The 12125-nt window shown below is 49.0% G+C and overlaps 2 protein-coding genes across 6 annotated transcripts in view; both read right to left on the reverse strand.

Moving 5' to 3' along the window:
* LRRK1 (leucine rich repeat kinase 1) overlaps positions 1-6719 on the reverse strand; it is a 148997-nt gene extending 142278 nt beyond the window's left edge. For all 5 annotated transcript variants that reach the window (XM_008998289.5, XM_054257195.2, XM_054257193.2 and 2 more), the window contains exons 1-2: positions 6597-6719; positions 771-987 (exon numbers count right to left, since the gene is read on the reverse strand). In XM_008998289.5, coding sequence (XP_008996537.2) covers positions 771-867 — 97 coding nt within the window. In that variant the 5' untranslated portion in view covers positions 868-987; positions 6597-6719. The remainder of the gene's footprint in view (positions 1-770; positions 988-6596) is intronic.
* Positions 6720-9760: 3041 nt separating this feature from the next.
* Positions 9761-12125, reverse strand: part of ALDH1A3 (aldehyde dehydrogenase 1 family member A3) — a 36455-nt gene continuing 34090 nt past the window's right edge. Inside the window, exon 13 of the mRNA XM_002749066.6 lies at positions 9761-11652. Coding sequence (XP_002749112.4) covers positions 11580-11652 — 73 coding nt within the window. The 3' untranslated portion in view covers positions 9761-11579. The remainder of the gene's footprint in view (positions 11653-12125) is intronic.

Raw genomic sequence — 12125 nt, forward strand, 5'->3', positions numbered from 1 at the left:
ACAAAGCCCCTTAAACCACAGAGCAGCAGACTAGAAGAGAGCATGCCAGAGTGTTCATTGTGCTTGTGGTTGAGATACGGTGATTCTGGATGATTCTTTTCCCTTCTTCCCTTTTTTTAAAAAAATTATTTTTTCAATTTTTTTCTTTAATAAATGTGTCGTTTTTATAATGCAAAAACAAAACCAAATCCTTATGCTTAAACGTCCTTTAGCCCAGTCAGGCCCAGTGGCTCACACCTGTAATCCCAGCACATCAGGAGGCCAAGGCAGGCAGATCACCTGAGGTCAGGAGTTCAAGACAAGCCTGACCAACATGGAGAAATCCCATCTCTACTAAAGATGCAAAATTAGTGGGGCTTGGTGGCACAGGCCTGTAATCCCACCTACTTGGGAGGCTGAGGCAGGAGACTCGCTTTAAACCCAGGAGGTGGAGGTTGCGGTGAGCCATGATCATGCCGTTGCACTCCAGCCTGGGCAGCAAAAGCCAAACTCCATCTCAAAAAAAAAAAAAAAAAAAAAAGTCCTCTAACTCCACATGAAGTGATGTCTCAATTGTAAAGATCTATGAGTCCGCTATAAATATTATACACGGTTCTTCAATACCTAGAATTTGGGAATCCCAAGATATATTTTATGATGAAAGAGCACAAAATGATTGGAATTTTCTTTCCTCTGGTTGACAACTCCTTGTCCTTACATAGCCTAGATACCCTGCAGCAGGAACATGGCAGGTCGCACCCAGGCAGGCATAAGCACAGCCCTGTCCTTACCATTAGGCGTCTCCATGGCGCGTTCTGGACACACAGCTGACCCCTCCGGCCCCACACACCAGTACATGCTGGGTGGTCTTTGCGACATGCCAGCCATCAACCTTTGCAGCAGCCGATCTTCCAAGGCAGGTCGCTGTTGTCACTGCCACTGCCGCTGCCCATGCGGTGCGTTAAGACGTGGAGTCAGAGTCATGGCTGAACAGAAAGCTTTCTTGTTCTGGTGGTGAAAAACATAACATCAGAAAGCCTTTATCATTCCTGTCCTCCTCCCCTGCAAATACTGACATGGGTTCATTCAGTTTTCCCTCTGCAACCTTCCTCTTTGGAGCCCATCTCTCCAGCCAAACCCATCAGGGGTGGGCAGTAGGAAGGCAGAGCTCCCTATTCCGTCTTGATGCTGGGCTTAGATCTTGTCTACCTGAGAAGAGGTTCAGGGAAACCCCAGACAATTGCAAAACACATACTAGTAACAGCTTCAATCATTGTTCAGTCGACACACACCCACTGTCACTTGCAAGGCAGCCAGGCCCTGTGTGAGGCTCAGTGGCACCAAGATGGCTAAAGGAGGCTCTTGCCCTCAGGGGCACACTCCAATGGGGGTACAGCAGACATAGTTCAGGCTGGTCACAATACAAGGCCCTCCTTTTGCCCAAGGCCAGTTCTTCTGGAAGTTCAGAGGTGAGCATGTTGTTCCAAAGGGGCAGTCAGGCAACAATCCCAAACACAGGAAATTTACTTATTTATTTATGAGACAGAGTCTTGCTCTGTCTCCCAGGCTGGAGTGCAGTGTCACAATCTTAGCTCACTGCAATCTCCACCTCCGGGGTTCAAATGATTCTCCTTGCTCAGCTTCTCCAGTAGCTGGGATTACAGGCACGCACCACCATTCCAGACTAATATTTGTATTTTTAGTAGAGATGGGGTTTCACCATGTTGGTCAGGCTGGTCTCAAACCCCTGACCTCGTGATCTGCCCACCTTGACCTCCCAAAGTGCTGGGATTACAGACGTGAGCCACTGAGCCCAACCAAGACAGGAAATTATTACTGGTTATGAAGCCAAGTTAGTGTGAGCTTTAGCAGAAAACTAGATGACGGGGGTTAGCAGAAATGAGCCTCATAAATTCTGCCCCTTTTGGCAATGTCTGGAGACATTTTTGGTTGTCACAATTCTTTGGGGGAGGGTGCTACAGGTGTCTAATGGGTAGAGGTCAAGGGTGCTACTAAACATCCTATGATGTACAGGACTGCCATCTGCAACAGAGAATCCTCTGGCCCCAAAGGCTGCAAGGTGGAGTTTGACTCATCTCTTAAACTACTGACTGTGATCAACTCCCCAGACCAGGTACTGCTCTTCTATGCTGGGCTCCCACTGAGCTTGGAGTCCCGGATGGGCACTCATGCCCATCCTGCTACCATGATTGAAGGACCAGAGGAAGGGAAAGACCCAGGCCCAGCTCAGGCCTGATATGAGGTACTACCACAAGAAATGCATGTGTGCCCACCAATGTCCCTACAGCGTGTCCAGTATGTAACAGAGTACGAGGTAATCAGCACCCCCTTGTCTATGTTCTCTGAGATGGATAACTCTGAAGTGGGCAGTGATAGTGCAGCCAAAAAAATACAGATTTTTAAAATCAAGGTTACATAAAAATAACACCTAAGAGAATCTGTAAAGGCAAAAGCACAGTGTGGATGTCAAAGGTGTGACTGCCTCTGTCACATGTTAGCAGTGTGACCTCCAGCTGAAATGTATGTGTGTCTCAGTTTTTCATCTGTTAAAAATAGACATCCATCCTTAGGCCCTGGCCCACTGGCAGGGTTACTGTGTGAATTCAACTAAAGCAAAGTTTCTGCAGCCACCCTCTACGACAGGGCTGGGGTGGCCATTACCTGCAGTACCAGGGTGCAGACTTGGAGGCCAGTGTGTCTAATTAACAAGATCAGAGTAGCAATGCTGGAAGGCAGATGCCTGCAGTGGGGAGGTTCTAGAAGGTGCTGTGAGCAGTAGGGGCACAGGGTAAGGTACAGAACAAGGCTGTGGGAATGTTTCACCTAAAAGCCTAGAAATCAGGCACCTGGCCCAGGTGGACTGGACTCCTGGACTTCAAGGCAGGGGAAGGTGGAGCTAGGAAAGCCAGGCTCCAGCAGCCTTGTGCATTCTGCACACGTTTCTGAGCCAAAGAGGGAACGGTGGAGAGAAACCATGTGTGAGCAACACCCATGTTTGAAGTTGGGAAGCCTCAGAAGTCCGAGTAGGAAAGGAAAAATGATCGATCTGGGCAAACTTCAGGGGATGGTTAAAGCCTTACAGATGGCAAAACCGGACTTGGAAAATCAACTGGAGACAGAGGGGGTGAGCCAGCAAGACAGAATCTGTTTGAAAATAAAGGTTCCAAATCCCACATTCACATCCAGAAACTGAGAAGCACAGTCGCCATCTGCTTTCAAACACCTCTGCAAAATAGCTACCGCACACAGCCAACATTTCGTAAATCCAAACGCTAGACATTCTTCCTGAAAACAGAAGTGTCTTGCCATACAATGCTTCTAAGTTAAAAAAAAAAAAATCTTAAAAATATTTTAAGCTAACCCTTGCCCGGCACATTTCGTTCCCCTTTCCATTTTCAGTTTCTTTTTGAAAATTACTTTACCAGTGGAAGAGTCTGCCCCTGGAGCACTTTTAAAAGTCTAATCAACATTTTGGCTTACGCTCTGAGGCAGAAGCTTTAAGATGAGGTAATTCAAATTTTACCCAATCTTTGCCCTCAAACGGATCTTTGCTTCCTCCTGCTTCTTTTGGGTTCAGATCGGTGCCAAGACATGATGGTTACAAGTTACATGTTTTCATTATACTTCCTAAAGAGGGTAGCAAGAGGTTTTCTGCATTAATGATGGTTTAAACGATGTTTCAAAACCTCATCAATTTCCTTTTGCCAACTATTTATACCTGCATTAATGAACAAACCTAAATATTTAATGAAAAGAATGCCAGGTGTGGTGGCTCACACCTGTAATCCCAGCACTTTGGGAGGCTGAGGCAGGCGGGATCACTTGAGATCAGGTGTTCAAGATCAGCCCGGCCAACATGGTGAAATCCTGTCTCTACTAAAAATACAAAAATTAGCTGGGTGTGGTGGCAGGTGCCTGCAACCCCAGCTACTTGGGAGGCTGAGGCATGAGAATCACTTGAACTGGGGGAGGTGGAGGTTGCAGTGAACCGAGACTGCACCACTGCACTCCAGCCTGGGCGATACAGCAAGACTCCATCTCAAAAAAAAAAAAAGGAACCTGTCATTCATTCTATAAATGTCTTATTGAGTTCCTTCTATGAGGAGGGAACTTCATGAGTTTGTGAAGCTGGTGGGGGAGCAGAGAGCTAAGTAATTGCTATAAAGTTTCTGACAGCAGAGAAACCCGAGTATTTTAGAAGGCTTGGGAAGGACTGTCGATATTGAAGAGTTAGAAGACCCTTATCAACAAAGCATTCTAGACATGCTCATTCATATCATCCAACTTCTTTTTGAACCAAAATCCTGGTCAAAATGGTTAGCTCACGACTCTAGAAATCTTGAGTGCTATTTGCATCCCTTACTAACGTTGGCTTGCCTACAAAATGTGTTTAATGGGTTTGTGGGCATCAAAATACTTTGGAGGTGCAGGCCAGAGGAATATGCTGTTCTCAGTCTCAGATGAGCACAAAAAGCCTAGGGGAGAGAAGTGTTCCATGAGTCTAAAAGCACAGGTAAGTTAGGGCTGTCCATTCCCCATCCAGTCACTCTGCCACAGAGCGTGGGGTGTCTCTCTGAACCGTTATGGGAATGAGAATGCAGCAGTAAGCAAGACAGATTAGTCTCTGACTCCAGGTGCTCCAGTAGAGACCACAAGGTAATTAAGGAGAAATTAAACAGATAAAGAAGGAGTACACAGTGGGGACTGCAGGGAGGCTGCAGAGTGAGGGGACCTGAGAGAGAGCATGCATTTTCAGAGCGTGACCATGGAAGGCTTCCTGAGGCCGTGTGAAGAGTTGGGAGGCAGCAACACAGATTCCAGTGCTAGACAGCGAGCTCAGCCAGGGTGGCTGGGGGCAATGGCCTGGTGGTCTGAGAAAGCAGAGGCTGGAACAGCTGGGGCTGTGAGCAGAAGGAGGTCTCCTGGATTGCACGCCAATTGCAAGGAAAAGCTACTGAAGGATTCCATAAAGAGGACTGATATGGTCTGATTTACCCATTTAAACACACACACACACACACACTCGCGTTTATGTGGGGAGGGGGAACTGTAATCCTACAAGAAAGAGATGCTGGTACTCTGGAGAAGGGGCGGGGGGCAGGCCGCCCCCTTTTTTAGGGGACGAGCCAGGTGTGGTGGCTCATGCCTGCAATCCCAGCACTTTGGGAGGCTGAGGTGGGCAGATCATAAGGTCAAGAGATTGAGACCATCCTGGCCAACATGGTGAAAATGCATCTCTACTAAAAACACAAAATTTAGCTGGGCATGGTGGCACACATCTATAGTCTCAGCTACTCGGGAGGCTGAGACAGGAGAATTGCTTGAACCCCGGGAGGCAGACAGTTGCAGGGATCGTGCCACTGCACTCCAGCCTGGTGACAGAGTGAGATTTTCTCAAAAAAAAAAAAAAAAAAAAAAAAAAGGAAAAAGGAGAAAGACCAGGACACATTTTAGAGGTGGATCCAATGGACGGAATGTTTTTGATCTGAGCACCTGAGTTGACTGTGAGGCCACTCCCAGAGACATTGACATTTGGGAGACATTGACATTTTGGCTGACCACAAAACCTCCTTTAGGAACAAATTAGGTGTGAGGTTAGTTTGTTGTTATTTTTGCTTGCAGGGCATAGGCAAAGATGAAGAAAATCAGGTCATAAGAGGCATTTAATGTTAACGTTTTCCAAAATTGTGCATATTCTTGCTGTCTCTTTAACGTCTGGGCGTTCTGATACTCTGTGAGTGAGTGGCAAACTCTAAAATGAGTGTAGGCAGTGAAAGGGTTTGCTAAAAGCTGAGTGCCCCTGTTTCTCTACCTGTTGCAGGGGATGTGTTTGTGGGAGAAAAACTTCGTGGCCTCAAACTGTGAAGGGGTAGGCTGAGATGGCCACAGCGGTCCTCAAATTCTCCACCATCATCTCCCGCTGACCCCGGCCTTCCTAGGCTTCCTCCCCTGCGTCCCTGCCTGCCTGGAGGGTCCGCTGTAGGCTGCGGAGACCATGGTAGACATAGCAATGGTAACGCTATCAGCCAGAGAATATCAACCAAGGAGGCTGAAGCCTCGCTGCGCCACTCCGCAGCACAAGGACGCCCCGGAGCAGCGAGAGACTCCTGGGGAGTCTCTTGCCAACACCCTGGCACATGCACACCCGGGCGCTTACACTCCAGCAGCTCCTCGATAAGGACGGGGTTTGCTCCAAAGGCAGAGGAAACATATGGACGCCCTGGTGTATTTCCCTACTTGTTTCTTGCCTCTGCTTCCCTGCGTTCCCGACCCCGTCCGGTACAGGGTTTGGGGGCTCACGGCTCCGGCCCCGCAGACCCGCCTCCCACAGGCTGCCTGGGCTCCGGGCGTGGCGGGAGGCAGCAGGGGCGTCAGACGGGGGTCGCCCCACGCCCTCCGCGCCCCTCGGGCTGCGGCCCCTGAGCAAGGGCCACCCCTGCCGGACCACGCGGCCGCCTGGAGCTCAGGCCCGCGGGCAGGCAGAGGCCAGGGCTTCCCGCGGACGCGTGGCGCGGGCCCAGCTGGGTTCCTGGCCCGGCCGCAGGAGGCAGCCAGGCCCCCGGGGTGGCGGGGGCGCAGGCAGGAGCAGCACTTACCTGCGGCGGCTGCGGGGCCGGGGTGCGGGCGCTCCGGGACTCGGGGCCGGGCTTGGCACTCCCACCGCCGTCTGCCCCCCGCGCCTCGGGCCGCGCGCCGGGGCCGGGCCCAGACGCACTTCCTCAATCCTGAGGCCGGCGGGCGGGGAGGGCGGGCGGTGCGAGGAGCGCGCAAGGCAAGGCCGCCGCCGGCTCTCCCCAGAATGGGCGCGAGGCGTCCCCTCGGTGGCCGCCTCAGTTTCCCTAGCCATACAACGCAGGCTATCACCCCCACTGCTGGTGTCCCGGGAGACGCCGGGGCCCGCGGGCCCTTCTAGTACCAGGTTCGGGCACCCGGCTCCTTCCACGAGGGGCAAGCGCGGCGAGGAGATTGGTCGGTGCGGCGCTCAGCCCCGCTTTCACTATCCTCTGCTCTAGCGGCAGCCACCTCGGCAGAACAGCCCCTCACTTGCATGGGGCCCGTAGACTCTGGCCGTAGAAATAAAAAAGACAGGGAATATTCATTTGTGTGCCGCCCTTTACAAGGCAATATAGAACACAGTTCTAAAGCGTTAACGATTTGCAATTTACACAACCTCCATTACGTGGATTTTACTAATTCAATTATGGATGGATGCAAAGATTTTGCGGTTTGGTGAATCACGTTTAATTGTCGGCTTTGGGGGGAATACATAAAACTGGAAAAGTTGGCGATGTATCGTGTTTCAACCTATTCTGAAGGAGGCGTCAGGCTGCTGGGGCTAATCCCGGAACGCAGACAATAAAGATCGGCGTCCACGCTGTAGGTGGGCCTCCCCGTGAACTCCACGTGTCCACCCAGGAAAATGGCCTGCTCGGGAAAAGCAGAGGGTTCCCCGCCCTCCAGGACCGGCGCCCTGTAGACGCGTCTCCTGGAATGTTATGACTCGCATATTCCCAGGATTTAGTTCCAATCTCCCCAACCCTCATTGCCAAGTCACAGCACCCGGGCAGCTGCAGAGCCCCCACACCACCTCCCGAACACCGCGGGGCCGTTTCCTCGAGCGGCCCCTTGGGTCCCTGTTTGGCGAGGGGACCACTGAGCAGCTTTGCTCTGCTCCCAGCAGGCTACTCCTGCCACTGGGCGATCTTCCCAAAGGGTGAGCGCAGTTCTGCCATCCTGTGCTCACCCCGGAGGGCCTCACACCAGTTTGCGGGAGCCCGCGTGTGATTGCTACCGATAAGCTCCCAATAATTGCAGGGCGTGGCGTCCTCGGGTCTGAGTGGGCCCCGCGACGGCGGCGCAGCTCCTCCAGGGCGCGCAGCCGGCCACCTGGAGCCACCGCGAGGGAGCGCAGGCCCAAGGCCCGGGCAGACGCTAGGGGGAACGCGGCCGATGCAGACAGGGCGCCTCCGCTTCCCTTCAAAATGAGCTTGGGAATAGGCTAGGAAGATACATCGCCAGCATTCCTTGTTTTATGTATTCTCCCCAAAGCTGACGAGAAGGATTCACCAATCAGCAAAATCTTTGCATCCACCCATAATTGAATTAGTAAAATCCAGGTGACGGAGAACGTGCAAATTGTACGTAGTTAACATTTGACACAGATGACCTGTATTGAGCTCGTTATATCCCCAGCATTTAATTCTAGCCAGGAGGCATGCATCAGCCACAGCTTCCATAGGAAGGTTACTGCAGATCTGTTAAGGTGCCTTTCCACTTCTTCCTAAGGCTCGCGGACCCGTAATTCTCTAGCTTTTGCTGGTAATCCCACCCGGGTTCTCAGCACCCCAGGCTGGAATGACCCCCCCCTAAGGTGGGTGGGGTCAGCTGGAAGCCCCCTCCCTGAACTGACTTTTCTGTCTTTTTGAAGGCACAGTGGCTGAGAGCTTCTCCTCAGGAGGAGTTTTCTAGTTGTGTTTCTTCAGCCCAGTAGGCAGTTTCCTCAGACAGTCGTCCTTGGGCAGCTTCCCAAACGCCCTTCGTCATCCCCCTTCAAGCTCAGGCCCAGGAGCAGGGAGCAAAAGACATTAGAAAGGCTTCCTCCACCAGCAGGAGAAGCCAGGACATCCCAAAGGGCCCACCTGTAGAGCATGTGCCAACCCACACATGCACACCAGGGCACACAAATGTATGTGTGCAAACACATGTGAACAAGCACCTGCACACGCATACTGCACCCTCCGATTGTCCCCAGAATGGCTGGGGACATGTTCCAGGACACCAAAATGGGGGAAATTGTCACTCTCCTATAGTTTTCTGCTCACATTTGGATTGAGAAATGGGATGTCTCTAAATCATGTGTCTACATTCTCTTAACCTAAGCGTGTATGTGATGAGAGGTATGATCCCAGCCTGCCTTAAGTTTTTTCTTAAAGGGGTGGTGCTTTGCCACCCATGGTCAAAGTGACCTGGGCTTTCCACATCAAATGCACAGGTCGAGCTTGGAGGACCTACCCCAGTATGAGCAATGATCTTGATCCACAACATCAGCAGCAGCGCACAACGTGGTGATTGAGGCTTCTTGGTAAGAAGCTTTAGAAACTTTAGGTTAAACCCAAGTAGACTTTAGGTTTAACCTAAAGTCATTTTCAAGTCCTGAGAAATGACATCAACTTCAGGATAAGATAATGAGGACATTAGACAAATTCAGTTAATTTAGCCTGGTAGCCTCCCTAAGGAAACAATAATGATAACTTTTGCTAAGAGCTAAAATAACTTGTAGCATACCTGGATATAACTGGAAGGGGCCTGGGTCTTACCCATGTACTGAATTTTTTTACCAACATGGCTAAAAAATTAAAAAAAAAACAAAAAACAAACTTTAGGTTAAACCCAAATAGATCCTTTCTCTAGATCCTCAGAAGAAAAAGTGACAAAAACAGACACTTGTGCTCACCATCAGGGGCACAATGCTGTCCCTTAATCCTCATGCAGTCCTCCCCACCATTTCCCACACTGACGTCCTCACCGCTTTATGATAAAGGGAGGCTCAGCCAGCCACGACAGGGACCTCCGAGGCCCAGCTCCTTGCCTGGTCAACCCCCAAGCCCACTCAGGCAAAGCACTGGGCCTGACTGAGCAAATGTCATTTCGTGCTTACATTATTGATCCTGCTTTATTATCCGTCGTTTACAGGTCTCAGAAAGAGAAAGGGCTGCCATAGAATTGAAATGAGTTTGGTCTTTAAATGAAAAGCATACTGTTCCGCAAATACTCAATTTTATTCATTCTCACATTGTAGAACACGGTCTGCACTTAGGATCAGAGTTCCCAGGCCCATAGATTTTTAAACCACACCACAGGGGTAAACCTTAAAAGAAGGGAAACCTAACACTATATAGATTTTCATTTCTAAATACAGTATATTACAGAAGGTTAAATATACCACCTCTGTGTACTTACAACTATAAAAAGATACATTAACTATACCAATTATAAATAATGTAGCATTTCATATTAAAGACATTATTGTACAATGAAAGAATAGGAACCCTCTAACGTATTGCTATCAAGGTTAGTGTCTATAGCTACTTGAGATTAAATACTGAAAATTCAGTGTATGAAGTCAAATCCTGATTGAACAAGTTATTGGTAGTGTAAGTGATAAGTGTTCACTGATAAAGAGAAGGTAAATGCGGTGATTCATATCCCATTTTGTTCATGGTTTTCCTTACACACACACTGGCTCCGCTACGGGGCTTCATTATATCATTGCCCTCTCCAACTTAGTTTGCAAACTCAAGCACCACTTTTCCAATTAGAAAAGTACTAGTTAGTAACCATAAAAGTATCTGAATAATACGTTTGTGTTTTTGTTTTTAAAGCTATACGGGAACACATTCGGTTTCCCAAGTAAAAACATGAAATTGCACGTCACCTGAAGAGGAAAAATTCACAACCTGCCAGTGAAATCCTCAGGCCACTTGGATAAAGACCCAGGTCCTCCATGGAATCCAGGCGTTATTTACTAACTAATCAGAAATTAATGTCAAAATAGGACTTAAAAATAACAAGGCTGTGTTATCACAGCAGTCTTTCCAGTTGTGTATGCTTCACCAATGTACAGTGGATGACAGGACTAGAGCAAAGGGAAATTACATAGACTTCTCATAAACCATTAGTCAATATGATAAAAATGCATCATTTGTTAAAGCGAATTACAACTCTGATTTGTCAAATGAGGGGGTGGTTAACCATCCTAGGATTTGCTATGCTGTTGTGGTGTTAAAAGATTGAATCTTTAGCAGCAAAGGTAATATGAACAATATTTTCTGCTTAAGAAAGTGCCTTGGTTAAGGTAGACCATGATATCGTTTTGACTAAGCTCTCTGGGCCACTGATCCTGTCATATTCCAAAGGCTGTATTACTTTGAAGCTGCAGCTCACGGTCGAGGTCCACAAAGACCCACACCGTGCATGCCCAAAGCCTCTGGCACCCTTCCATGGTATGCATTTCCCAAAAGTTTCCCACTGTGAAATCCAAAAAAAAAAAAAAAAACCACACACACACAAACAAACTTAGTGTGAATCCTTTCCCATAGGATGGTCCCACCTTTCCCTCGGAAAGAGGTGTGGCTTGCTCTTTGAGCGGGTCCACCCTGAGGAGACCACAGGTGCAACAGCCCTGCTTTCAGAACACGCAGGGCGTTTTTCCCACACTCTTACTGGAGTTAGATTTGCCGAAGCATTTTAAGCAACTGCTGGCACTTCAAATACCACTCCCTGTTAACAACGCCCTGAGTTTCTCACTGTCTCTGGGATCTGGGCTTAAGGTTAAAAACAGAAATGGTCAACAGCTCCCTCCTCAGGCGGGACTGCGATTTCACACACAACATAAGGGCATCCCCAGTTTGGTCAACGAACACGCGAGTGAGAGGAAAACAGCAATATTCAACTCCAGTAGACATAAAGCCTCCAGAAGAAAGTGTCCTGGGAAAGTCAGAAATCTCATTTTTTCTCCAGCACATTTCATCTGCCACATTCTGCTGTCCGATGTTTGAGGAAGGAGCCCCGCCTTTCCTTCAGGGGTTCTTGTCGCCAAGTTTGATGGTGACAGTTTTCACTTCTGTGTATTCGGCCAAGGCATATTCACCTCTGTGATCATAGAAAAAAAGGAAAATTCAAAATAGGCATGTTCCTTAGCCGTTTTGTAGAAACCGTTCTGATGCTTCCTCATTCCGTCAGGCCATTGGAGGTTTATGGAAAAGGCCAAAATGTGATGACTTCATGGAATAATAGCCAGGACTGTAATACCACCGTAAGGGCTAGTACCTGCATATGTGACTTAAATGTAAACATCAAGGTTTTTTTGTGTGTGATGCTTTTGAAATAGCCAGGACTAGGGGTTTACCTTTGGAGAATGAAGGGGTTAAGAAAAAATCAAGAGGTGAATTCCCTGGGGTGGAGATAGAGCGCAAAGAGAGGGCCTGATGTATGTAGGGTTGGGTGTGAGCAAGGGAGGAGCAGAAATTACACGGGGTTGATAACTTTAGATGGAAATTGGGAGCTGCTTGAAGAGGAGGCAGAAGAGGCAGAGGCCCAAGGCTATTGGCTGGGGATGCTGCGGG

The sequence above is a fragment of the Callithrix jacchus genome, chromosome 6 (genome assembly GCF_049354715.1).
Source record: "Callithrix jacchus isolate 240 chromosome 6, calJac240_pri, whole genome shotgun sequence".
In the NCBI taxonomy this organism is placed as follows: domain Eukaryota; kingdom Metazoa; phylum Chordata; class Mammalia; order Primates; family Cebidae; genus Callithrix; species Callithrix jacchus.